Source organism: Chanos chanos, chromosome 4 (assembly GCF_902362185.1).
Source record: "Chanos chanos chromosome 4, fChaCha1.1, whole genome shotgun sequence".
In the NCBI taxonomy this organism is placed as follows: Eukaryota; Metazoa; Chordata; class Actinopteri; order Gonorynchiformes; family Chanidae; genus Chanos; species Chanos chanos.
This window is the reverse complement of record NC_044498.1, coordinates 6,290,065-6,317,874: the sequence shown is the minus strand read 5'-3', so window position 1 is coordinate 6,317,874 and position 27,810 is coordinate 6,290,065. Positions and strand designations below refer to the sequence as shown.

General features: G+C 41.8%; 1 protein-coding gene across 1 annotated transcript; it reads left to right on the top strand.

The window, feature by feature from the left end:
• The first annotated feature begins 313 nt into the window (after window positions 1-313).
• Window positions 314-26,529, top strand: LOC115809273 (uncharacterized). The gene is made up of 28 exons (XM_030770863.1): window positions 314-662; window positions 1,048-1,155; window positions 1,253-1,444; window positions 1,549-1,746; window positions 1,972-2,151; window positions 2,481-2,660; window positions 2,804-2,983; window positions 3,089-3,202; window positions 3,402-3,423; window positions 3,550-3,599; window positions 7,532-7,810; window positions 8,002-8,097; window positions 12,410-12,712; window positions 14,080-14,132; window positions 14,427-14,528; window positions 16,151-16,211; window positions 16,479-16,865; window positions 18,773-18,940; window positions 19,272-19,469; window positions 19,877-20,062; window positions 20,342-20,539; window positions 21,483-21,668; window positions 22,597-22,782; window positions 23,112-23,309; window positions 23,715-23,900; window positions 24,226-24,573; window positions 25,197-25,317; window positions 26,364-26,529. The coding sequence occupies exons 1-28, from the start codon at window positions 329-331 to the stop codon at window positions 26,527-26,529; spliced, it is 4,980 nt and encodes a 1,659-aa protein (XP_030626723.1). The 5' UTR covers window positions 314-328.
• Window positions 26,530-27,810: the final 1,281 nt, after the last annotated feature.

Sequence of the window (27,810 nt, the reverse complement as noted above, 5' to 3'; positions counted from 1 at the left end):
GTTTTTGCAGGAACAGTACAAGATACTTCATAGACCCTACAGTGCACAGATGTCCAACTTAATTCTCTCGGTCATCCTTTATTTCTCCAGTAAGTCAAATGTCCTTTAATAGCAGCTGTTAAAAAAAAACTAAAAAAAAATGGCTGTTCTTCAGACTTATATCTTCAAACCTCTTTTAACGTTTCATGATACCTATTCTGAAAACATGGATTTTAAATGACATTTTAGTGTGAGCATATGTTGTTATAATCTGCCGTTTTTGCTGGTTCCTTCAGTTCTGAACGTGAGAGGAGTGGAAGGCTGGTCTTATCACTACTCCAACACCAGAATGACATGGCAAGAAGCTCGAGAATGGTGTTGGAGTCATAATTACACCGACATGGTGGCCATTCAGAACCAAGGTGAGATTGCCCATCTCAACGAAATTCTGCCCTCGGTTTCGGGATATTACTGGATCGGCATCCGCAAGATGGAAGGCAGCTGGACCTGGGTCGGAACCAAGAAACTGTTGACTGCTGAAGCTGAGAACTGGGCTAAAGGGGAACCGAACAATGGAGGGAACAATGAAGACTGTGTGGAGATCTACATCAAAAGAATGACAGATGCAGGGAAATGGAATGACGAGTCTTGTTTGAAGAAGAAGACCGCTCTTTGTTACACAGGTGCGTAAAGCCAACAACGACAAAAGATCTGCTGGGGAACTGAAGAAGGGTGCACCATTGTAACTGTAGTGATTTCATTTTTCTGAAATTTAAGCTTACAGAGATTGCAGAGATAGACCTGTAACAACTAATGCTGAGCTGAAAAAAAAGCAGTAACGTGCTTTATCTGGAGGAACTTCAAGATTTAAGAGATTGACTGTTCCACTGGTTGTTATACCCCCCAAAATATGCCAGTTTACTGTAATACCAATTCTGATTTGAGAGAAAAATTAAGAATGTAGACGAGAGTAACGCTTGCAAAAGGGCTAGTGAAAGTAGGTGCATTGCTAGAAACATTTCAAGATCAAGAGGAAAATTAATAATCTGAATCATTTCCCCTCTCCAGCATCCTGCCAACCCGACTCCTGCAGTGGAAATGGAGAATGTGTGGAGACCATCAATAGCCACAAGTGTGACTGCTTTGAAGGTTTCTATGGTGACAAATGTGAACATGGTAAGCGTCATCTCACAGCTGAGTCCACACGTTAACCTTCATGTGCAAGTTCTTTAGAAATGACCTGTCATATGTGTGCTTTTTTTTTTTTTTGCAGTTGTGAAATGTTCAAAGGATAACGTTACAGCCCCGGCCGACGGCAATTTCAAGTGCGCACACCCACATGGAGATTTCTCGTACGCTTCTCAGTGCGAGTTCTCCTGCGAGAAGGGTTATCAGTTAACTGGCTCAACAACTATGCGATGCACAGCCTCCGCTACCTGGTCAACGAGCCCGCCATCGTGCAAACGTAAGATGTCTCTTTATAGCTTTAAAAAATTTTTTTGTTTTGTTTTTTAAATGCTTTAAAAATGCAGTGCACTGATTTAAATTTTCGACGTTTCTTTACCGCAGCTGTCAAATGCGGCGAGCTTCAGGTTCCAGATCATGGTTACAAAAACTGTCACGACCCACTAAGCCGTTACTCCTACTTGTCCGCCTGCGAATTCTCTTGTGAAGAAGGATACCAACTTAGGGGCTCCAGCTCCGACAGCAAAACCCTGCGCTGTCAATCCTCGGGACTCTGGAGCGACTCACAACCTCTTTGCAAAGGTAAAAATACGGAGCTTGAGGGGGAATCAAAAGCTGCTTCTATGAGAGCTGCAAGCATCTTTTGAAGTTCGAGCAAAAACTGTCAAAGAAAAAACTGTCAAACAAAAGACAAGAAAGAAAGAAAGAAAGAAAGAAAGAAAGAAAGAAAGAAAGAAAAAGAAAAGATGATTGGCTGAGCGGTGAAACATTCAGCTAAAACGAATGCTATTTCAATCTCTTCTTCAGCTGTTCAGTGCCCAGAGCTGGGGAAACCAGACAATGGAGAGATCAGCTGCAGTGAGGAAAGTTTCCAGTATGGGAGCAGCTGTACTTTCAAGTGCGCCGACGGTTTTCGCTTGCAAGGGGCATCAGAAATCAGATGCACCGAGTCTGCACAGTGGAGTCAGGAGATACCTACCTGTGAAGGTAATGCGGCTCACCTTTCACGTGCCTAAAACTTTAGCTGATGTCATAGCCGTAGATATTCATCATTACTCTGTTGCAGTGCATGTATGGATCACCAATAACCACCCTAAATGAACTGACATATTAAATCATGGATGGTCAGCTTATCCGAAGAATTACAGTTTAATTAAATATGAAGGATATAGTAAACTTCGAGAAATATTCTTTTGCGTTCCAAATGTCCTCAGAGTGAACTTTACCTGAATCTTTTTCCGCAATACTGGCCTTGTCCTGTGTCTATTTTATGGGTCTGACATCCATGTCTCTCTGTGTCCCCCCTCCCCGTCCAGCCGTCCGCTGCCCTGCTCTCCAGACCTTGCAGATGGGCGCTGTGACCTGCTCCAACTCTGACCTGACCGTCAGCTCAGTCTGCAACTTCAACTGTGATGAGGGATTTATCCTGCAGGGGGCGCTGAGTATGGAGTGTACAGAGGCAGGACACTGGAGTTCTGACATGCCATACTGCGCAGGTACACAGCTGCAGTGATGGTTTCTCACCCACTCGTTATGATCGAAAATGTTTTCCAGCGTGTTAATCTGTTTTCATGATTGGTGAGAAAAGTTAAAACACCGTCGCTAAAAACGTCTTCTTCTCCTTCGCTCCATTCCATAGCAGTGGAATGCCCGCTAATCCCAGAGCCAGCCAACGGCTCCAAAAACTGCACCTCTGAGGCCTCGGTCTTTGGAACTCTCTGCTCCTTCGACTGCGACCATGGATACCGTCTCCACGGCCACGAGAATGTAACGTGCAACCAGCATGGTAACTGGTCTGGAGAGACACCTACATGCAAAGGTAGATACTGCACACAGGGAGAGAGTTAAAGAGTTAGAGAAAAATGAGGGATGTTCCAATGTTTGAATACTCAATGCGTGGCCTTTCTTTTGTCCTTCATCTCAGTTGTCCCTGGGCCACCGGTAGCCAGCAGCACCGTAGCACTGGCAGCAGGAGGTGCTGGCACCCTGTCGTTCCTCTCACTGGCTGCCTGGCTCCTACGCAAACTGAAGAGGAAAGGTGAGCGAATCCTCCAATGCACAAATAGGCCATTCAGGCAGTAATAGACTTTACGCCCTAACATTTTCAGTTTGCTTTTTAAGATGTCTAAGCATCAAAAGACCACAGTGTTGACTGCAGCTGATTCGTTTTCATTAATCTCTTTTGGTTTTTTTTGTCTTTTTCTTTTTTTTCTTTTTTTTTTTGTTCGTTCTCACAGATAAGAAGTTTGAACTGAACAGGTGAGTTCAATGGATTCCTTTACATCTAAGTGTACCTTTGATTTTTTTTATTGCATGATTGCTTTGTGTGTAAGTTAGCCCAACAGTGAAACTCATCAATCTGTCTCTGTTTTTTTTTTCTTTTAGCAACTCAGACATCGAAATTCCTCCTCAGGTATACAAGAACAGCATCGATAGTCTTATATAAAGCTGACCAGCAGCTGAACAGCAAGTCTGCTAGGTGAATACCCTGTCATAGTTGTGATTCTGATCATAATTCTGGTAACAGGGCGGTCACTTTGACCATCATCATCATTATTATTATTATTATTATTACTACTGTCAGCCTGTCTTTTGAAGACAAAGCATAAACAGAACTAACTTGTTCTGTTTGAATCTCTCTTGTTGTAGGATCGCACAACTGTTTCATCAGAAAATATAGAGATGAATGTCATACAGTCAGGGATGCATGAATGAGTGTGTGCCTGTGCATGCGAGCGTGTGTGTGTGTGTGTGTGTGTGTGTGTGTGTGTATCAGTCAGTGACACTGGATAGGCAACTTAACTTAACTGATTAATTAATATCTCAATGAATGAATGACTGAATGAATTATAGAAGAGATATAGTGCTATATCAGCTGTGTCGAGGGGAGTATTGATTACTCCACATATTACTAAACCATGCGGATGATGTGAATAAATTAAAGATTGTGTAACAACATGAGCAAAGACTCAAGTGATCAGCACCGATCAGACGGGGCCGGCCTCCCTGGACCGGACCGTCCTATTCAGACCGTGCCGTCCCGATCTCCTAATCAGCGCTAGCTTTGAGCCACAGAACTGTGCTGTAGTTATATGTGAACATGTGTGAAAACGTAATTTATTCATTTTCCCATGGGAAATTTTGCCTCACTTAAATGAACATATTGTTCTGGAATGCCATTATGTTGAGTGAATTACTGTAACTGTTATTTTTGTAAAGCTGTAGTTTCTGGAAATTGCCATAACTTTATTCTCATGTATTTTTAGTTTATTTTCCATGGCTGTTTAGTTAGAATTGTAAATACTGTTTCAAATATGTGTATTTATTCTTTTGATGTACTATTTTATTGATTTATTTGCCGAAAACATGTCTACTTTAATCAAATATATACTGAAAATAACGACTGTCTTGGGTTTCTTCTTCCACAACAATCACATTTTGTATATGACAGAGAGTGGAAAAACATACTGTTTAAATATAATCTAATATAACAATGATAATGATTCCTACAGGGAACTACAACCTCAACAGTGTACACCCAACACAAGCAGAAAAACACAAATTAAAGAATGCAGACAAGTTTTTTTTCTTTTTCTGTTTGTCTTTGTAAAACTTTGAGAACGGCAAAACTTTTTCACATTTATGACACCATCATATTTCACTTTACCAAACTTCACACATGTCACGCCCTGTTCCACTTATTACCCCTCTAGTGGTCAGATTTGGTTAAGTTGTCTGTTACTCGCTAGTGTCTTTGTTCAGTCCTGTTAGTTCAATCTTTGGTTTCACCTGTCTTCAGTCAGTTCAGCCTTGTTTAGTCTTGTGTAAATACTCCTGTGTTTCCCCTCATTCCTGTGTGGCATTGTCAATGCCTGAGTGTGATTGTGTCGCGTTTGGGTTATCTGCCTGCCTGAAACCTGAGTCTGAGTTCCTGTAAGTTATTGGAAGTCTTTGCCTTTGTTTGCTTTACATAAACCAAAAAACTGACCTGCGAATCCATCCAGTCTCCTTAACACAGCGTGACAACACTTCAACACATCTCAACAAAAGTTCTATTCCTGCCCAAACCCTTTGAGCTCTGGTGTCAAAGAGTAAAGGCCAGAGGTGTCTTTGTCCCTCATGTGTTTATAAAAGTTGAGAGCCTAATTGCATAAACTCACTAACAGTTACTAATCTCTATGCGCTTTTTTTTTTTTTTGCTCGGAAACCCATACTGAGAACTCCCAATGCTCTTAGTCTGACTTGACCAATAAGGTTCAGTGAATGAAAGAGAGAGAGAGAGAGAGAGAGAGAGAGCGAGAGCAAGAGAGAGAGAGAGAGAAGAGGGGGGAAAAGAGAGAGTAACTCGGAGTCCTTGTGTATCAGTCAGCAAGCTCATTTACATTCTGTTTGTAAAGAAAGGCTGTGTTTGGATGACTCAGGTCATTTTAAGTAGCGTGGCAGCAGTCGTTTCCTGAGTCTGCACGCTCACAAAGTCCTGTGACCTCTTCTCTAACAGAGGTCAGTGATTGTGAACGTAGGTGTGCGGCCCATTTCCTTTCGGTCACCTTTAGCCTGACTATTGTTAATGGCATTTCCCTCCTCATGTTACATAACGCTATCGCAAACTCTTGGAACAATTCCTCCAATAGATATTCCAAAAACGCACTGGAACAGCAATGTGTTGCATTGGGGGTCAGAGACACTTTATCTGCGGGTGTTCATTTTTTACTCAAAATTTTTGAAGAGCAAAAACGTGCATTGTGACAAAAGTGTATGAGCCCAAGGCTTGAGTTACATGTGACATGAGTTAATAAATCCTATTTAATCTGATTTAAATCCTATTTTAACTTGTGAACATAAGTAATAAATCTTGTTTAACAGCAGTGCTTTGAAGGACTATATTTTGCAAACACAAGCCACCTTCTCAAAGCAATTTTTTTTTCTTCTTTTAGAATCCACATCAAATTGTACACTGTCAAGTGCACCGCGTGGAGAGTTTTTGAGACCTAGGGTGAAATGGAAAAGTGGAATTAGTTGCATGCAGTTGCACAAGCATGCAGAGTTTAAGAATCACAGAAATCGAAATTTAACTCATCTGCACTTTCTTTTGAGCTGGCGTCGGCATTTGCAGTTAGGAAGTGATCTCATTTGTGTCTGTGCATGATCAAATACCTCTCCAGTCACACTGTGTAGAAACTATCAAACTCGACGGTATGTTTTATAAGGTATAGGGATGTTTGTGAGACTAATCTAAACAACATTCAACTAGTCCTAAAATTAGGCCTTCACATTGCACATCACAAGAGTTCATGATATTACATCAAAGACGGTTTGCATTTATTCCTCCCCTATCATATGGATGTTTATATTTATGTAAGCAAAATATTGAAATTTTGACATTGATGGCTATTGCTGACTCCTTTTTTTTCTGCTGTACATTTATGAATGGTTACATATTATTATCATCTACTTTGTTTCAAAGAGGTATTACATCGTTATCAATTTCACAACGTTAATCCTCTTAATCATAATCAAATTTACCGGAAAACAGGTTGGCCCACACTAACTTGGAACTTGCCAAGCTTCCGACAGGATCAGCAAAAACGCACTAGACAGCAATATCGTAGTCATTCATCTGAAACTCATAAAAGAAGTGAGAAAACATCCTGCTATTTTATGTAAATGCCTGGCGTCTGTAGAAAAAGCCCTGGTTCTCAACTGATTGTGCTGAAAACCGCGAGGATCTATGAGACTGCACTTAGCAGAAGTACGGAACCATCATGGTATGTACGTGTTATGGCAGCATAGAATACTGGCGTTGCCAGTTGTAATAATCCACCTGCAAAATTATTTGAAAATAAGATGTCAAGAGGTTTAGTGCATAGTTATCAGGAGATGGATATTTAAATTCAAGTGTCCTTCATTAAGTTATAAAAAATGAAGTGCTTCTTTTAGCGATCACAGAAGAAAAGAAAAGAAAAGAAAAGAAAAGAAATGTTGTTTCTCTGTTGCTTTCATGAACAGATCCAAGGATGCCTTGTGACATTTCACAGACACACGTGTCTATTCACTGGTCTTGTGACGGTGCTTCAGTTAACCTCAGGTGAGTTTTATCTAACACCTTACTGTCAAAAGGCCTCCCTATTTGGTTGTTATTTAAACTACTTTTCATTGTATTTTATTATTATTATTATTATTATTAATCGGCTCTACCGCTTAAAAAGTGAGAATTAAAAATGATTCAGTTTGCCTACTGTAAGCTTCTTTTTAACCCAAAACGGGCTTGTTTTCTGGACAGTATACATTGAAGGTTGGACATATCATCGCTCCAATGCAAGCATGGCGTGGAATGCGTCAAGAAAGTGGTGTCGAGATACTTACACAGATTTGGCAATCATTCAGAACGACAATGAAATCGATTATATCAGAAATAACTTGCCAAAGAATGTGGACCGCTACTGGATTGGACTGACGAAGACTGATGGGAAATGGACGTGGCTTGGAACGAATAAATCGTTGGTGGGAGAGGGGTACTGGGATGTTAACGAACCGAACAACAGACTTTCAGACGAAAACTGCATTGAGATGTATGCCAACGGCCAAAAATTCGGCAAATGGAACGATGAATCGTGCACGAAGGAGAAAATTGCGCTATGCTATAAAGGTATAGAATTATAAGGCCATGGGTTTTTTTTCTGCTCGTTGTAAATATCGAAGTGAATTACAGAAAAAGAACTCAAGGATTAAAAGGGGGAAAACAGAAATTGTTGGAATATACTGTGCAGAACAGATGTGCACTTGAAAGCCCTGTTTAAGAAGTTATTGTCTCTTATCTCTTTGGTGTCTCTACTGCAGCCCAATGCAATCGCACTACATGTGGCTATGGTGAATGTGAAGAGACTGTCAACAACTTCACCTGTGTGTGGAATACGGAGTGTCCCGGTCCCTATGGTAACTCCTCTTTCAGATGAATCTACAGTGTATATCCTACTGTCTCCTGTCTCCTTTTTTTCCAAATACCCAAATCCAAGTTGTTAGTACTTTCTATGACTTTTTTTTTGGTGGTCATAGTTTTCAAACCTAAAGTCTTAGACAGTATCTAGTTCAAAAAGCTTTCATGCAGAATTTTACTCCGGAAAAAATAAATAAATAAATAAAATAACAAAAAATTTCCTTCCTTCCTCACTCCAGGTTCTCAGGTTAATTGCTGAAATATCACTGAAAGATGATCAGCTTTGGCAACAAGCTGCATTTATCTATGTTCCTAGAGTGAATGTATGTGTCAAAAGCTTATTTTTTTTAAAAAAACAAAAACAACAACAACAACAAAACAACATTGTTGTTATGTCTTTTTTTGCTTTAGTTCTGAAATGTGAGGACTATTCAGTGAATCCTTGCTCATTGGACTGCTCTGTTCGGGAGAGGAACACCAGCTGTGAAATCCAGTGCTCCACGGGATACTTACTGCTGGGATTAAAAAAGATCACATGTAGGTCTGATGGCACCTGGAGTGGCCCCAGACCTCTGTGTGTGTGTACGTATGACCTCTATACCCATTCATGTCACGCTAGCAATTAGTGGTCTCGCAATGACACTGACCAGGACGAAAAACAAAACAAATTCTTTCTTTTCAAAGAAATAATCCCAAAGAGGGTTTCATAACGTTGCATCTTACTGTGCATCATCTAATATCGAATTATTTTTTTTTCTTCATTCTTCTAATCATTCAAACCGGGGCCATTTTTGATCTGTAATGCGCAAACTGTGGTGATTTTCCTCTTGTGTCTCTGCAGCTTATAGTCATTTGTTTATGGCTGCTTTTGGATACAGTGTCCTTTCAACTATCTGCATCGTTACGTGCTGTTGTTTGTTCATCAGGAAAAGTAAGTATGCATATATATATATATATATATATATATATATATATTTTTTTTTTTTTTTTTTTTTTTTGCTCATCAGTTAATCTTAAGAAGAGTGCAGTTACTGCTTTAGAAATGTATTAGTTTTATGTGCTGTTTTGCTCATGTACATATACACATAGTTTATGGAGTTCATTTTCTTTCTGATTCCACTTAATAGGAAAGAAGTTTGTCCACTCAAGGTGAGTCTGTCTGATAAAGATGATTTTTTTAAACTCTGTTTGTAATCCCACTATCCCACTGAGCTTGAAATATCAAGATTTTTGCGAGGGGTATTGAAAAAAAATGACTTGGATGTTGCAATGTTCTTCTGTACTGTATCTAGCCGGTCACTCAGTACTGTGATGAATTAATCTAAACTTACTCTCTCTCTCTCTCTCTCTCTCTCTCTCTCTCTCTCTCTCGCTGCTTTAAGCCAGAGGGAGGAAGCAGACGAAATGAACCCAGCGTATGAGGAGGGAAATTCACCTTTAGAAGACCATATGAGACTGCAATAATCTATCATCATCATCATCATCATCGTTGTCATCATCATCATCCTCATCGTCATCGTCTTTGTCTTCATCTTCATCAACAGTCATTTCGTTCTTGACTGAGTGACTGGTCGTTAACGTCATCTCTCTTAGAGATGGTGCCATTATATGATTCTTTTGTTAAGTAGTTATAATAATTTTTTTTTTTTTGCTGATATGGTGTTTTGTTGATATGATGTAGGTTTTTGTTCAAGTATATTATTTTATTTGCTTATTAACGGATTTTGTTTTAAAACTCTGTCATTAAAATCAACATAATTTGTTAGCACACTGGTCAGAGGTGGGACAGAAATGTCTTGTTCTGTAGCTGAATGATGACCCCTCTGCCTTGCCTTGCCTCTCCTCTGTCTCAGCAGGTAGTATTCATTCACTAGAATTATTGTTATCAAAGCCGTAATGAATTCTCTGTGAGGCGTATGTATTATATTCATTTGGTATTACTTCAGTACAAATTTTCGAAATGGAAAAATTAAGCCGACGTCAGTAGAAAAAGAAGCAAATGAGTTACACAGGGTGAAAAGGCTGACTCACCACATTTTGGCACTTGCCTGACAAAAGTATTAATCTCTCTCTCTGTTTCTCTCTTTCTCTCTCTGTCTCTCTCTCTCTGACTTTATTGCGAGAAAATGCACCTTACTGAAAACTCTGGTCTTGAATCTCTGTTTCATTTAAGCACTTTTCTGCTGCACTACTATTTTTTATCATTGTATTTCCACAAAGAACACTTCATTCTCATTTGTACTTCAGGATTTCCGTAAATGTGTAGTATTTTAACTCATGTTAATGAAATCATGTTTCAACTAAGTTATTGTCTACACTGTTGTTTATCAATGTTTAGACATCCTAAAATGAAATAAAAGTTTGTTAAAGTTTGAATGACAGACTCCTATTTATTCACTTTTGTGTCTTTATTAGACTGCACGGGGTAAGGGGCTAGAGAGCGTCACAAGTGAGGCTCAGCTTTCAGTTCGATAATGGTGGGGGCCAACTGTTTCCCAGAGAAAACGTGAAGAGCTGTCCATTCAAATCAGTCTCTGATTCTCTCTCTCTCTCTCTCTCTCTCTCTCTTTCTCTCTCTCTTTCTCTCTCTCTTTCTCTCTCTCTCTCTTTCTCTCTCTCTCTTTTTCTCTCTTTCTCTCTCTCTTTCTCTCTCTCTCTCTTTCTCTCTCTCTCTCTCTCTCTCTCTCTCTCTATCTATCTATCTATCTATCTACCAGTCATTGTACTGATTACAGTCTTGTGTCCATGGAGATGGAAGCTATAGTTACAGTCAAAGGAGCAGAGCTGTGCAGAGACTTTTCTCACGTTTCCTGTGAGGTATGTTCTCTGCAGTCGTGGATTGGCTGTGAAATTGGTGGGTGAGGCACCGTTTCACTCGATTCACAACGCAAAAGCATTGAAATCACTCACTCACTCATTATCTAAACCGCTTATCCTGATTAGGGTCGCAGGGGGTGCTGGAGCCTATCCCAGCACTCATAGGGTGAAAGGTGGGGAAACACCCTGGACAGGTCGCCAGTCCATCGCAGGGCAGACACACAGACTCATACATACATTCATACCTAGGGGCAATTCAGTGTCTCCAATTCACCTAACCTGCATGTCTTTGGACTGTGGGAGGATTTTTCTTAACATTTCTTAATTTTCTTAATATTTCATTGTCTGAAAACTATTGAAGCCCCGCTGAAAATGGGACCAAGCGGAATCCAAACGGTGGGTGAGAATTGTCAGAGCAGCGACGAGCTTGTGTGGGTAGGCATGTGATAACTCCGGCCTCCTGCCCATGTGCGTGCCACATTCAGTGCCCCCTGCAGGATACTTCCCCCATTACAGTTGAAGTTGCAGACAGAGCTGACGGTCAGATGACAGTCAGAGCGAGCCGTGTTACCCGTCTGTAAGGTCTGGAAAGGAGGGCAGCAGACTGCTATGGGCACAAAGAGAGACATGGACGTCAGAGCCTATTAAACAGGGAAAACAGTCCATTCTGCGGTTGAGAGCTATCAATGACAGACAGAATAACATTTTTTCCAAAATGAGATGAGGATTGTTCTAAACAAACACATCTGACACATTTTCATCTTTGTCTCAAAAAGCTGGTTTCCTTTGTATTTACACCCAGACTCACACATTACAGTGCAAAGTGCAAAAAATATAACCCTCTGGAAACTGATCATAAGAGTTTGGAGAATACTGAAATGAATTATGCTGTCTGTGTAAGTTTTGCCCTCCTTGGGCGCAGACGCGCTGCCCGCTGCTCCTGGTGTGAGTGTCTGCTCACTACCGGTGTGTATAGGATGAGTTAAATGCAGAGGTCAAATTCACTGCTCACGGCTCAAAGTGTGTGTGTATGTGCGAGCACAGAGATTCTAATTCTTTGACCAAGTTTTTTACCACCTTTGGTTTACCGAAGAAAGTGCAGACAGATCAAGGGACTAATTTCCTCTCCAAAATGTTTAAGCAGACTTTGCAATCTTTGGGTGTTTCTCACTCAGTATCTAGTGCACATCACCCAGAGTCACAGGGCGTACTTGAACGTTGGCACCAAACGCTGAAGTCCATGCTACGGAAGTACTGTCTTGATACGGGGAAAAACTGGGATGAGGGGGTCCCTTTTGTTCTCTTTGCCATACGGGATGCAAAACAGGAGGCCCCTTGGGTTTAGCCCAGCTGAACTGGTATTCGGTCACAATGTTCGTGGCCCACTCAAGGTATTAAAAGAGCAACTTATGTTGAGTGCTTCTCCAAAATGTAGCGTGCGAGATTTTGTGTCTCGGTGTAAGGAACGTCTGCATCATGCGTTTTCTCTGGCAGAAGAAGCCCTCTCCTCCTCGCAGGAGAGTGTGAGGAAGCGCTTTGACAGGAAAGCAGTTGAGCGACAGTCTCAGCCCGGCGATCAAGTTTCGGTCCTATCGCCAATGCCTGGGTCTTCTCTTACCGCCCGTCTCTCAGGCCCGTACGTGGTGAAAAGTAAAGTGTCTGACACAGATTATGTCATCTACACCCCTGAACGGAGGAAAAAGACACGGTTGTGCCGTGTTAACATGCTCAAGCCCTATCATTCCGGGGATGCTGCTCGGGGGGAGCAGGAAAAAACTCCGGAGACTGCTGCCCCCGGTAAGACAAATCTGCCTCCTTGGTTTGTGTAGGATCTTTGTCTGAAGATGGCTTGAGTGGGCCAACTGATGGTCAGCAGTGCGGTAGGTTTTCAAACTCTGAGTGTCTGTCTAAAATAGAAACCCACTTGTCCTATCTTCCTAAGTGTCAGAGGGATGATGTAGTCACTTTACTTCACTCCTACCCCAACTTTGTTTAATGACGTACCATCACACACAAATGTAATAAGCCATGACGTCGATGCTGGTAGTGCTGCGCTCCCATTAAACAACATGCAGAAGAGGGAAATAATGAAGAAAGAGGTTAAGTACTTGATGGAAAATAGTTAAGCCAAAACCAGTTGCAGTTCCTGGAGTTCCCCATGTTTGCTAGTTCCCAAGTCTGATGGCACCTGTTACGTTCCCCCGTCCTGGTGGCTGCCTACAGAATAGCAGCTAGGCAGCACTGACAACCCCTTCTGGTGGCGATTATGTTTTTGTTTGTTTTGTTTTGGTATTTTTTTTTAACCTGTTGATTAGGGGCACCTGAAACCTGTGGGACGAGCCTATTTGTAGACCCTCCTGGCACCGTTCCCATGGGTGTTCTGGAGGATACTGGTCTGTCCCAGCACAATGTGATGGTGTCCCCGCTTCGCTTCCTCAACACGCTTTGTTAATTCTTTGTCTACATGTTTTGGACAATAAAAACCCCTGGATTTAGACCTATTATCGTGTGCGTCTCCCCCCTTTATGCTATGAGCTGGTGATCGGCCCTAACAGCACCCACCGTTTCTGCACAGATTTCCGTAAGGTTAATGCAGTTACTGTACCAGATTCATTCCCATTGCCTTGTATGGAGGACTGCATTGACAGCATTGGCCCAGCAGTGTTAAGCTTGATCTCCTAAAAGGGTACTGGCAGGTTGCTTTAACACCCAGAGCATCTGACATTTCTGCATTCGTGACACCTGACCATTTCTTACAGTACACGGTTACGGCATTCGGCATGAGGAATGCGCCTGCCACATTTCAGCGCTTGATGCACCTGGTGTTGGGGGGTGTTCCTCATTTTTAATGTCTACCATGATGATGTAGTGGTGTACTCGCATAACTGGGCAGACCATATTGCCAGTCTAACTATGGTGTTCCAGCGACTTGCCGAGGCCTCACTCACCCTTAGTCTTGCCAAGTTCAGTTAGGCCACAGTCACTTACCTGGGGAAACAGGTTGGTCAGGGACAGGTCCGTCCAGTACAAGTCACAGCGGTGCTGTCCTACCCAGTTCCCACTACCAGATGTGAACTGCGTCGTTTTCTGGGCATGACTGGTTATCATCGATGTTTCTGTAAAAACTTCTCCGTGGTGGTTGCTCCTCTCACCAAATTGTGTAGTCCTGCTGTTCCTTTTGAGTGGAACGATGAATGTCAACATGCCTTTGATGCTGGTAAGTCTCTCCTCTGTAGCGCTCCGGTCCTGGCTGCACCTAACTTCTCTCTTCCTTCCAAACTAGAGGTTGATGCTAGTGCCTCTGGAGCCGGTGCTGTATTACTGCAAGATGGGGACAGTGATGTGTGCCATCCTGTATGCTATTTCTCGGGTCAAGCTGAACTACTCTACTATTGAAAACGAAACCTTAGCCATGCTACTTGCCCTTCAGCACTTCGAAGTGTATGTTGGCTCCACTTCATCTCCTGTAACTGTGTACACTGATCATAATCCTTTTGTTTTCTTGGCCCAGATGTACAACCATAACCAGCGGTTGATGCGTTGGGCTCTACTGGTGCAAGGCTACAACATTGAGATCAGACATAAAAAAGGGACAGACAACATTGTGGCTGACGCACTGTCTTGTGGGTAAGAGCGTCCATTTAAAAAAAATAAAAATGAAATGGTGTACACATTAGGTTTGTGTTTATGTAATGTCATTTGTATATTTATAGCGAAATACCTGTTCGCTCTTATTGGAGGGGGTGTTACGGCTGTGGTGTTGGGGTGTGTTTTTTTTTTTCTTCATGTCTCTCTCTCCAGGTACCGCCCTCCCCTGTTCTCATCGTCGCCATGAGTGGTTAACAGCGCCGGTGCTTAATTGTGCACCGGAACCGGCTGTTTTAAAAGTCCTGGGGAGACCGATAGACGGGGCCAGTGGGCCAGATGGCAGGGTTAACGCTGTGTGTGCGTGCGTGCGTGCGTGTCTTGTAACTATGACAGGCATATATCGCTGTGTGTATTTCATCTCTGTGTGTATATTGCCTGGTTACAGCAGTTACGCTGTGTGTTTAAATCGGATGACGGCGATTAAGTAGATTTGGACATTACTTTTGGTTTTGTTGTAACCCTTTTTTTTCTCTTTTCTTGACTTAATAAATCCACAACCCACATATTTCTCCCATCTATTTTTTTTTTTTTTAGTTTTTTTGTTGTTACCTTCCACAGTCCGTAGATTTAACTCGCGGGGACGTAACATATTCTTTAAAAAACTTTTGATGAGACGCTAAGACACGCATTCAGTGTAACTACCGAGTGAACCGAAGTTTACTTACCATTTGATTGTGGGTGGACACATTAGAACTTCAAAATCTTTCAGTTCTCCTTCAGAATGTGTCACACAGTGAGTTCACACAGGAAGAAACCACACCTTATGCTGCCAACACACTGGGGTAAGATGCTCACTTCTTCCCCCAAAAATCTCAAAGAGCAGTTTGGAAAGATAGAAATGAATAAGCTAAAGTGTTAATGTGGTAACAGCTGTGAACTTCTCACTGTATAGTGTGTGTGTGTGTGTGCGTGTGTGTGTGTGTGTGTGTGCGTGCGTGTGCGCGTGTGTGTGTGTGTGTGTGCGCGTGTGGGTGGGTCGATGTGTTAGGTGGAGTGTGTTTGTGTGAGCATCTGTTTTGTTTTTGGGTCTGTTTGTTCTTTTGATGTTTATCACTCCTTTAACCTCAATTTTACACCTTTTAATCACAACAGAATTCGCTCTAATGTTCATGTGAGACTTTTCTAGTGATTGCTGCTACACTAGATTGAGCAACGTAGCATACTAGGCATTACCACACTGCACAGAACAGGAGCACACTGCTGGATGCAGAACTGTGAAAGGGCTGAAGCCAGCTGCCTGAAGTCTGTATTCGCTTAAAGGGTACTGAAAACTATGTGCATACAGCTTTTTCTGCATTGATCTTTTTTTTCTTTTACTTCGTCATTTACATTGATTTTTTTTTAACAAACTTTTGATATATATATATATATATATATATATATATATATATATATATATACATAGTACATCCTGATGGAGATAGAGGTAGATTGTAGATCTTGTGATACTGGACATTTTTATAATGGCTGAATATATCGTGAATACCATTACTGATTCCATATTTTGTTAGCTCTAATCAGAGATACATGTAGGATGTTAGCAGAATGACTCAACATGTGTCCTGGTTGTGGCAATGTGTTTGTTAGATGGCTTTGTGGGCGTCTGGTGGTGGATTCTGTGTGGGTTTGTTGATGATCACCTGCATCGGTAAGTTTGTGTGTCCTTTTAATGTAAAACCCACCGTCAAATTCTTATGCTTGTGTTTGTATAGTGGTGCTAAAATAATTTAAAAAAAAATTGCTTGCAAAGACAGTTTAGCCTCATTGGTCAAACATTACATGCCATAAAATGAAAATCTCTAAGACAAAATGAAGTAACTACCCACTAACAACTAAATATACAATTCTAAGTGTGTCTGTAAGATGTATCTTATGCGGGGGCTTGTCGCATTCTGTTCTTTCCTGAACCCTTCAGGTGAGAAATACGTTCAGGCTTGGACATACCACTACTACACGGATGTCAACAGGGACTGGGACACAGCTCGAGAGTGGTGTCAAAAACATCACACCGACATGGTGGCCATCCAAAACAAAGAGGAGAACGTCTACCTCAATGAATACCTACCTCGGCACCGGGGGTACTATTGGCTGGGGATCAAACAGGTGAAGGGGATCTGGACGTGGGTCGGCACCCAGAGGCCTCTGACCAAAGAGGCGGCAAACTGGGCCCCGGGGGAGCCCAATAACCTGGGGATGGATAGCGGTATGGGTTGCGTGGAGATGTACATTAAGCGAGAGCTACACACGGGGATGTGGAACGACGAGAGCTGTAAGAAGCTGAAGGCAGCCCTGTGCTACACAGGTACGAGGTTCCGCTCTCTAAAAGCAAGAACGTCTCAGCTTAAAAAAGAACAGAACCTACCTGGCGAATGTATCAATTAGCTAACAAACTAAGACGCAGCAGCTAAAATAGATGGGTAAAAAAAAAAACACAAAAAAAAACCCAGTGTAGGTTGTTTGTGCAACTGAAGTCAGTATGGAAGCAACTGTTAAGTTCTACAGAAGTATACAAGGGAACCTGATGTGGTAGGCACAAGGTCTTTCTAACAAACTTTTTTACAGTGTATATTCTAATATGTGCGTGTGTGTGTGTGTGTGTGTGTGTGTGTGTGTGTGTGTAGCCTCTTGCTCAGCAGGGTCTTGCAGTGAACATGCGGAGTGTGTGGAGACTATCGGAAACTATACTTGCAAGTGCCATCCCGGTTACTACGGCGATCGGTGTGAAAAGGGTGGGTTCACTTTCAAGACTGCTTTGTTCTGCCAGATTTTAGTTGTGTATGTTTACATATTTCCTTTGCCTTTCCTGTGATTTACCCTGATCAACAGGTGTCAGGAAATCTAAAAACATATGTCGGTTCCTCAGTTGTTCGCAAACCCACAAGAGAAAATCAGTGTGCCAAGGCAGCTTGAATATCACAACTTTTGTCTTCTCTCTTATTCCTGTTAATAGACATTACTGTCAGGTTTAAAAATATTTGAAATGAAATGCTTAAAACGTTGCAATTACTACATTTCAATTTTAGGAAGGAAGTTATTTTATTTTCAGAGTCTAAAGGAAATAGGTGTTGACAAATCATTATCCCAGCACTTGCATGTTACACCTAAAATGTTCTATTCTTGCAAGACCAGTGACATTGAGAAACATTTTCCCAGAGCGAGTAGCATTGATGAAAAAGCTAATTTCACCAGTTCTCACGAGGTGATGAAAGAGACTTCTATCAGTTACATCAGTTCTGAGAAATTAGGGGTCGTCAGGGTTCGTTTAATGAGAATTTGAGCATTGTTAAAGATTTTGTTTTTGTTTTTAAACCATGTTCCTCTGTTTTATAAGCACAGAGATGGCTTAAGAGATGTTTTTAATTAAAACGTGAACTTAAAAGACTCAGAGAGATGTCTTTAGTTCAAAAGATCGTCGGTTTCAGTTTCCAGTTACAGTTTAAGTAGAAGGACTTCAGACCGAGATGAATTGAGAAAGGGGTTTTGTTACGACTGAAGGGAGCCATAGAGTTCAGGGAACATTTTTACAGAAATTCCAAAATGAAAAGCCTTAAATCGAAGCTCAACTTTAACGTTATTGACTGCTTGATGCTGCTGATTGGACAGGACTGAATAGAGATTTCTAATTTGTGTTTAGCTGTAGTAGTACAAGGTTGTAATATGTAAATGTTACCTTACACTTCTTCATGTATAAGAATGCTGTAATAATTAAGGGGACATATTCCATGGATGTTTTCTTCAGTAATCTACTTATGATAGTAAAAATGGTTGCAGTCAGCAAGTTTTTAAAACTTACTTTATGCAAAAATATTCAGTTGCAATGAGATATGTCAAGCAAAGGTTGTATTTTGCTTTGTATTCTTGATTAAAAACAAACAAACAAGCAAATAAATTCTCTCTTCGTGCTCCTGTTAGTGAACTCACATTGCCTTATGATACGGTTTGTCATGGTTTGTGACGATTATTGGCTTTCTGATTAAAACTTATGTGGTCGACTTATTTGAAATGGAAATGAACTTTTAGCATGCTCTTCCATTTAAATGTTGCTCCTTAGAACGGGGCAACCTTCAAACATCTAAAGAGAGAATTTTGCCAGCGGCATTTTTATGAGGCCAGCTCTTGAAAATTCCTCCTTGACAGGGCCTTGTAAGGCTGTGTGTAACAATGAATGCAAACATTTTATGTTTTAAGAAGCTCAATGGTGCCCCCCAGTGACAGCTCCACAGGGAGGCAAAATGAACTGTTCTCATCCTGAAGCCCACCTCAGTTTTGGCTCTCACTGCAGTGTGAGCTGTGAACAGGGCTTTGTGCTGAAAGGGGAGTCAGAAGTGGAGTGCACTGCATTTGGACACTGGAGTCAGGAGATGCCCTCATGTCAGGGTGAGACTAAATGTCAGTGGTTCAGACAGCAAACAGAGACACACGTGAACCTGTGAGTTATGTCACACAGTCCTGGGATGTGATGACTATTTATACCATCAGGCTTTTTCAGTGATCACTCACTAATTTTTAATTTCTTTTTTTTCTTTTTTTAATAAAGACTGACGTTTTCAGTATCTGTAAACTGGTCAAACACTGATTACCAATATAGTGGAAGAATAAATTTATATTTGTTTTAGGTTCATTTATTATTCTCTCACAGTTCTAGATAAAATCTCTCTCTTTCTCTCCTTCTGCCTCCCTCTCACTCTCTCTCTCTCTCTCTCCACAGTTGTCCAGTGTGGGTTCCCCTCTCTCTCATCCTCTCCTCTGTGGCCCCTCCTCATGAACTGCTCTCACACACACGGCAATTACAGTTTCGGGTCCACATGTGATTTCCAGTGTGATGAAGGTTTTGTGTTGAATGGGATCAGTCAACTCACCTGCACCTCTACAGGACTGTGGTCACACTCTCTGCCCACCTGTACAGGTAAGAAAAATCTACAGGCTAATCAGGCAAACACTGTTTGACTAATGAGATGTGTGTGACTCAATAGTTCAATGTGTCTTTTGAGTGAGCGCAGCTATAAGGGAGATGCTGCATTGCTTACATTTTCTAGTGGAGAAATTCCATTGTGTCTGGTAGCAGGTCAGTAAGTATAAAAGAACAATAGACATAATACCTCTGGTGAAAGCATCAAAGGTAAATGGATAAAGATGAGACCACCATGGGGAGGTGGTGGGAGATTCACCTCCATTGCTTTAACAATACTCTCCTTCACCAAACTCTGTTCACTGACTCCTGGCCAGATGCTACTTTTAAACAAGTGCTAGATTAAACAAGTGCTTAATCTGTTAACATGAAATGCTTATTAAAAATGTCTTTGATTTGCTCAGCTCAACAGTGCCCCCAACTGACAGCTCCACAGAGAGGCATGATGAACTGCTCTCATCTCCACTCTGACTTCAGTTTTGGCTCTCGCTGCAGTGTGAGCTGTGAACAGGGCTTTGTGCTGAAAGGGGAGTCAGAAGTGGAGTGCACTGCATCTGGACACTGGAGTCAGGAGATGCCCTCATGTCAGGGTGAGACTAACTGTCAGTGGTTCAGACAGCAAATAGACACACACACACAAGTTATGCTATGCAGTGGTGGGATGTGAAGACATAGTTTTTTATCAGGCTTTCCCCCCAGATCATTCTTCTAATCTTTCTTTTTTTTTAACAAAGACTGAGTTTTGCACTCTGTAAACAAGCCAAATACTTATTACCAGAATAATGGAACAAAACTTTTAGATTTGCCTCAGTTTGAATTATTATTCTCTAGAGCACAGCTCTAAGTAAAACCTCTCTCTCTCTCCACAGTTGTCCAGTGTGAGTCCCCCACTCTCTCATCCTCTCCTCTGTGGCCCCTCTTCATGAACTGCTCTCACACACAAGACAGTTACAGTTTGGGCTCCACATGTGATTTCCAGTGTGATGAAGGTTTTGTGTTGAATGGGATCAGTCAACTCACCTGCACTTCTACAGGACTGTGGTCACACTCTCTGCCCACCTGCACAGGTAAGTCAACCTGGTTGACATGTAGCACACTGAAGGCAATTTTAACATACTCCTCGACCTATAATAGGTGTTTTATTCAACAGTGAAATGTTGGTGTTATAACAGTATAGACAAAAGCCAACATATTTTAATTTTTTTTTTTTTGGTCTCTTGCTTACATTGTCAGTAGATGGATATAAATATTAATTTGAGATATTAAAGCGGAAAATAGTATCAAGCAAAATGTAATAAAATATGCAGTTAGTTGGACCTGGTGTAATGTCTGCAGTGTGGACTATTGGCCGAATTTGGACGCGTTTCTGTATTCGCTACCACATGGGCTGGTCATCCAAAGCGATTAATTCAGTTACTCTCTCGGTAATCTTTTTGGCCTTGTCGCTGTCTCGAGGGAATTTCTCTCTCCTTTTAAAAGTTTATCCTCCTGTGTGTGTTGCTTCGGAGCAACCTTTGCCTGTGTTACCTGAGTGAACTCACTGTATTCCGCTGAGTGTTTATTTTTTAGGTGCCGTACTAAAGCGGTAGTAGCTTATTGAACGCAGCTCTGTGTCACTACCGGTCGCACTGCAAACATTACAAGTGGCTTTTGAACTGCTTTCGTTTCCCAATTTAAAACATGTCCACACTGGAGACATTTTAGCCGCGTTCTGCCACAAATCATGCTCTCCGTTTATGACACCTGTATGACAACTGACGTAAAACGAAGCATCGGGCTTTGGGTCGTGCTCAGTAAAACCGATACCGATCAGTTAAAAATGCCTTGATTGGCACCGATAGCGATCTTTGAGATCGGATCGGGACATCCCTAGCCATAATACTAAAACAAAGCCTATGAAATATTTGTGTCTCCTTATATTAGGCAAACTAATGTAAATGACATCAGATTACAAGCAGTGACGTGCTGAGTGTCTCTAAAGTGCCTTTTATACTTTTTTGTTTTGCTCAGCTCAACAGTGCCCCCAACTGACAGCTCCACAGAGAGGCATGATGAACTGCTCTCATCTCCACTCTGACTTCAGTTTTGGCTCTCGCTGCAGTGTGAGCTGTGAACAGGGCTTTGTGCTGAAAGGGGAGTCAGAAGTGGAGTGCACTGCATCTGGACACTGGAGTCAGGAGATGCCCTCATGTCAGGGTGAGACTAACTGTCAGTGGTTCAGACAGCAAACAGACACACACGTGAACCTGTGAGTTAGGGCTATTCAGTGGTAGGGTGCGAGGACTTTTTACCTCAGCATTTTTTTCTTGAATGTTCTCTAATTTACATTTTTTTTCTGATAAACACTGTTTGTTTCTGTGTTTTTAAACTGGCAAAATACTGATCATCAGTATAATGGAAGAGTACTTTGATATTTGCATCAGTTTAAATCATTGGATTTAGTAATCATTGGATTTAAATCAGCAATCTCTCACTCTTTCTCTCTCTCCCTCTGCCTCCCTCTCACTCTCTCTCTCCACAGTCGTCCAGTGTGGGTTCCCCTCTCTCTCATCCTCTCCTCTGTGGCCCCTCCTCATGAACTGCTCTCACACACACGGCAATTACAGTTTCGGGTCCACATGTGATTTCCAGTGTGATGAAGGTTTTGTGTTGAATGGGATCAGTCAACTCACCTGCACCTCTACAGGACTGTGGTCACACTCTCTGCCCACCTGTACAGGTAAGAAAAATCCACAGGTTAATCAGGCAAACAGTGTTTGACTAATGAGATGAGTGCTATTTCATAGTGTAATGTGTCTTTTGAGTGAGCGCGGCTATAAGGAAGATGCTGCATTGCTTACATTTTCTAGTGGAGAAATTCCATTGTGTCTGGTAGCAGGTCAATAAGTATAAAAGAACAATAGACATAATACCTCTGGTGAAAGCATTAAAGGTAAATGGATAAAGATGAAACCACCATGGGGTGGTGATGGGAGATTCAGCTCCATTTCTTTAACAGCACTCTCCTTCACCAAACTCTACTGTTCGCTGACTCCTGGCCAGATGCTACTTTTAAACATCACTCTACGAAGTGTTTAATCTGTTAACATGAAATGCTTATTAAAAATGTCTTTGTTTTATGCAGCTCAACAGTGCCCCCAACTGACAGCTCCACAGAGAGGCATGATGAACTGCTCTCATCTCCACTCTGACTTCAGTTTTGGCTCTCGCTGCAGTGTGAGCTGTGAACAGGGCTTTGTGCTGAAAGGGGAGTCAGAAGTGGAGTGCACTGCATCTGGACACTGGAGTCAGGAGATGCCCTCATGTCAGGGTGAGACTAACTGTCAGTGGTTCAGACAGCAAACAGACACACATGTGAACCTGTGAGTTAGGGCCATTCAGTGGTAGGGTGCGAGGACTTTTTACCTCAGCATTTTTTTCTTGAATGTTCTCTAATTTACATTTTTTTTCTGATAAACACTGTTTGTTTCTGTGTTTTTAAACTGGCAAAATACTGATCATCAGTATAATGGAAGAATACTTTGATATTTGCTTCAGTTTAAATCATTGGATTTAGTAATCATTGGATTTAAATCATCAATCTCTCACTCTTTCTCTCTCTCCCTCTGCCTCCCTCTCACTCTCTCTCTCTCTCCACAGTTGTCCAGTGTGGGTTCCCCTCTCTCTCATCCTCTCCTCTGTGGCCCCTCCTCATGAACTGCTCTCACACACACGGCAATTACAGTTTCGGGTCCACATGTGATTTCCAGTGTGATGAAGGTTTTGTGTTGAATGGGATCAGTCAACTCACCTGCACCTCTACAGGACTGTGGTCACACTCTCTGCCCACCTGTACAGGTAAGAAAAATCCACAGGTTAATCAGGCAAACAGTGTTTGACTAATGAGATGAGTGCTATTTCATAGTGTAATGTTTCTTTTGAGTGAGCGCGGCTATAAGGAAGATGCTGCATTGCTTACATTTTCTAGTGGAGAAATTCCATTGTGTCTGGTAGCAGGTCAATAAGTATAAAAGAACAATAGACATAATACCTCTGGTGAAAGCATTAAAGGTAAATGGATAAAGATGAAACCACCATGGGGTGGTGATGGGAGATTCAGCTCCATTTCTTTAACAGCACTCTCCTTCACCAAACTCTACTGTTCGCTGACTCCTGGCCAGATGCTACTTTTAAACATCACTCTACGAAGTGTTTAATCTGTTAACATGAAATGCTTATTAAAAATGTCTTTGTTTTATGCAGCTCAACAGTGCCCCCAACTGACAGCTCCACAGAGAGGCATGATGAACTGCTCTCATCTCCACGCTGACTTCAGTTTTGGCTCTCGCTGCAGTGTGAGCTGTGAACAGGGCTTTGTGCTGAAAGGGGAGTCAGAAGTGGAGTGCACTGCATCTGGACACTGGAGTCAGGAGATGCCCTCATGTCAGGGTGAGACTAACTGTCAGTGGTTCAGACAGCAAACAGACACACATGTGAACCTGTGAGTTAGGGCTATTCAGTGGTAGGGTGCAAGGACTTTTTACCTCAGCATTTTTTTCTTGAATGTTCTCTAATTTACATTTTTTTTCTGATAAACACTGTTTGTTTCTGTGTTTTTAAACTGGCAAAATACTGATCATCAGTATAATGGAAGAATACTTTGATATTTGCTTCAGTTTAAATCATTGGATTTAGTAATCATTGGATTTAAATCATCAATCTCTCACTCTTTCTCTCTCCCCCTCTGCCTCCCTCTCACTCTCTCTCTCCACAGTCGTCCAGTGTGGGTTCCCCTCTCTCTCATCCTCTCCTCTGTGGCCCCTCCTCATGAACTGCTCTCACACACACGGCAATTACAGTTTGGGCTCCACATGTGATTTCCAGTGTGATGAAGGTTTTGTGTTGAATGGGACCAGTCAACTCACCTGCACCTCTACAGGACTGTGGTCACACTCTCTGCCCACCTGTACAGGTAAGATGAACTGCTCTCATCTCCACTCTGACTTCAGTTTTGGCTCTCGCTGCAGTGTGAGCTGTGAACAGGGCTTTGTGCTGAAAGGGGAGTCAGAAGTGGAGTGCACTGTATCTGGACACTGGAGTCAGGAGATGCCCTCATGTCAGGGTGAGACTAACTGTCAGTGGTTCAGACAGCAAACAGACACACACACACACACAAGTTATGCTATGCAGTGGTGGGATGTGAAGACATAGTTTTTTATCAGGCTTTCCCCCCAGATCATTCTTCTAATCTTTATTTTTTTGTACAGGTAAGTCAACCTGGTCTCCACATAACACAGTACAGGCTTTCCTGCCAAACTCTGGTTGATCAGTGAGATGTTCACAGTTTGATACCAAACTCTTTTTGTGCTGCACTTTCAGTAGATAACTGCAAGTCAATATGTGGGGTCTATAGGAGTTATCATAGTTTTGGTAACAGGGTAAACCTTAGAAATATAAAGTAAGGTGGACCCATACAATGAAACCAGATAACATGGTGTAACTGGTTCTTGAGCTTGGTCTTTTGAGAGTATAATTTAAATCTTCACAATTACCTCACATTGCGTCACTCGGCATAGCAAACGGGAGTTCAGATATCTTGAGGGTACAATAAAGAGGGAGATTTGAAAAGTGTTTCGGGTCATGGGAGAACTTTTACATATGTATCTAACATTAGTCTTTGATTCTCTCCATATTATGCTTTCTTTTACGGAGATTTTCTAAGTTACAGTATAACTGTATTTGCAGGGGTGAAGAAATCTTTGAGCGCTGAGCTGCTGGCGCACATGGCGGTTGGGGCAAGCATCGGTCTCGGGCTGGGACTGCTAATATTGCTGCTTTTGAAATCAAGTTCAAGGGAAAAACAAACGTACGACCTCCTGAAAAAGAAGCCCGATACCACGGGAGAGAGGACCGATAGATTATAGATTCCGGTTACGGCGGGCAAGTTTATGTCGCTCTGGATAAATGCGCCAATTGTAACCTTCACGAACAGCGGCATATTTTTTTTTCTGACAATAGTAACAATCAACAAGCAAAAAAAAAAAAAAAAAAAGAGTGAACAATACGAACATGAATAACCGAAACCCTTTTCAGAGCGTGGAAGTTTTGTTCGAATACATGTATTTTGTTTCATTGTTGTTTTTAGTTCTCATCTCAGCGTAGTCCACACCTGATAATGAACCACTGGAATGGATTTTGAATGTAACTTCAGGGAGCAGAACCCACTTGCAAAACATGTCACAACTCATGAATGTACGATACCTTGCCTTATGATTTTGTTGACTTACCAGTTTCAGGGATATTCTCTGGTTATATTTGTGTATGTCTAGAGGTTATTTTGTAATTCCTCTGATCTGGAAATGTTAATGCATTATTACTTATTTGAATGAATAAATACTGTTGTTTTACCAGTGTGGTGCTTTGTGTCTTTAAACATTGTAGATGTGTGGTTATATATTTTTTAGAGAATGTCCATATCGTTGGTTTTTGTTTTTTGTTTTCTTAGCCCCAGAAAATTCGATAGTTTTGCATATTTCACCTTTAGCCTCATTTAAAATATTCTCATCAAAGTTGAACGTATTTACCGAATCATTTGTAATAATATGTGCTCACAATGAACGTTGTAAGAACTGTGGTGTGAATCAAGGTACTGTGGTAATAACTACGTTTAGAGAGTCACTAATTTATAGTTGTTTCTCCAAAGTGTCCTTACCTTAAAATAACTCTGTGGGCCGGAGGTTGATACATACCGCCAGTGTTGATGGAGTGTTAAGGTACTAAGAAGCGTATTTACAGCAGAAGGGAAAGGGAAGCATTGCAGTCCACGTTATCTTGTACAGCTGGTTTCAAATGATGCGTACGACGAAAGAGTTGCACCTCAGCGTGTCTCTAGCACTCCCTCTGCTGGTTCAGACTCCAGACCAAACACTGCTGGGCTCTCCTGCTGTCGGCCCGCTCACACACCCGCTGTTCTCTCCATCCTCACCCCCGGCATCCTGCTGCAGAACGGGCACCCGCTCCAGAGCCTGCTGGCTTTGGGCACAATGCCTGCAGTCACAGACTGGCCTTTGTCCGCTAGCGCTGACCACTGAGCAGCACGCAGGCTCTGTGTCTATCCGCGACACTGGGGGTCAAGAAGGTCCAGAGGTCAAAGACTTGACATCCTTCTTTACGTGCGCGATGAACTAATCAGTGGATGCGGCATACGAAGGATATGGGAACTTGAATGCTGTCATTGCATGACGATATTACTGTAGAATTAACGCTCTGATGTTTGAAGACTACTTTAATAATAATGACATGAAAATTCAAAATATTTTTGTAATGGTTTTAACCGTGAACGGTTAGTCATGTCATCCAGCTGATTAATTGGCTAGTTTGTGCGTGAGAGAATTCGTGAGAACAAGTAAACCATATTCTCACGCCTTTTCCGGAGTGGATTGAACAGATGAGTTTATTTAAGACTCCGTGCGAGCGGCTTGAACTGTGTTGAATTCAGTGCTTATCAATGTAAAATAGTTCTTAACAAAAGCAGTATAAAACGTATTTTCAAAGAAAAAAGCTTTTATGGACAAAACAACATTCCCTGAAGGAATCTAGATGCACGCAAAATGAATGATTTCTTTGAGTAATCTGACATATTAATCCAATATATTTAGATGTATTTAGATGGTAATCTAATATATGTAATTCCAGTTTCAAAGCAGATGCATTTGGGTGGAATTTCTTGAGCTGTTTACTGTGAAAAATTATGATGACAATACTACACTAGTGCCTATACAAAATGGGCGCATCTGTCTTTGCGCCGAAGCAGCGTGACGCCAATTATATCGGTTAAAAGACAGAGGGTTTGTAGCCTGCTCCTGGCACGGCGGGCGTAATAAATAACGATCCGTAGAGTAGAAGCTGTTTGGCTGCCATCGTAATAATAACGAGGCTATTGCTACCCGCTGAGTGCGTATGATATCCGTTTGATTATTTTTCCTTGCGTTTCGAACGAGCCAACGGCCGGCAACCGTGCCAAAAGTGCACCGGGGGACTCTACTAGTCTCTTCCTCTGAGGTCAGTGCATTGCGCAGCGAGTTCTTTTTTTCCCTACGTTTTTGCTTGTGAAACACCGCAGTTTCTGCAAACTACGAGACTGAGTTGCCTATATTTTATTGCATATAAATACAAATACATGTATATTTTGTTTTTAAAACGCACTGAAAGTGTTTCAACATTTGGTTTCTTTTGTAGAAGTCTATGTTTGAATAAGACCCAAATCCTTCCATACCACACACACACACACACACACACATAAAAGTACACACACACACACACACACACACACACACAGAGCACCACCCATATCATTTGC

Excerpts from the sequence above, each read along its gene's own strand:
- LOC115809273 (XM_030770863.1), top strand. The coding sequence starts at position 329 with ATGACATGGCAAGAAGCTCGAGAATGGTGTTGGAGTCATAATTACACC. Across the intron at positions 16,212-16,478 it reads GTTGATGATCACCTGCATCG|GTGAGAAATACGTTCAGGCT; the intron begins GTAAGTTTGTGT and ends TGAACCCTTCAG. Across the intron at positions 18,941-19,271 it reads GGAGATGCCCTCATGTCAGG|TTGTCCAGTGTGGGTTCCCC; the intron begins GTGAGACTAAAT and ends CTCTCTCCACAG.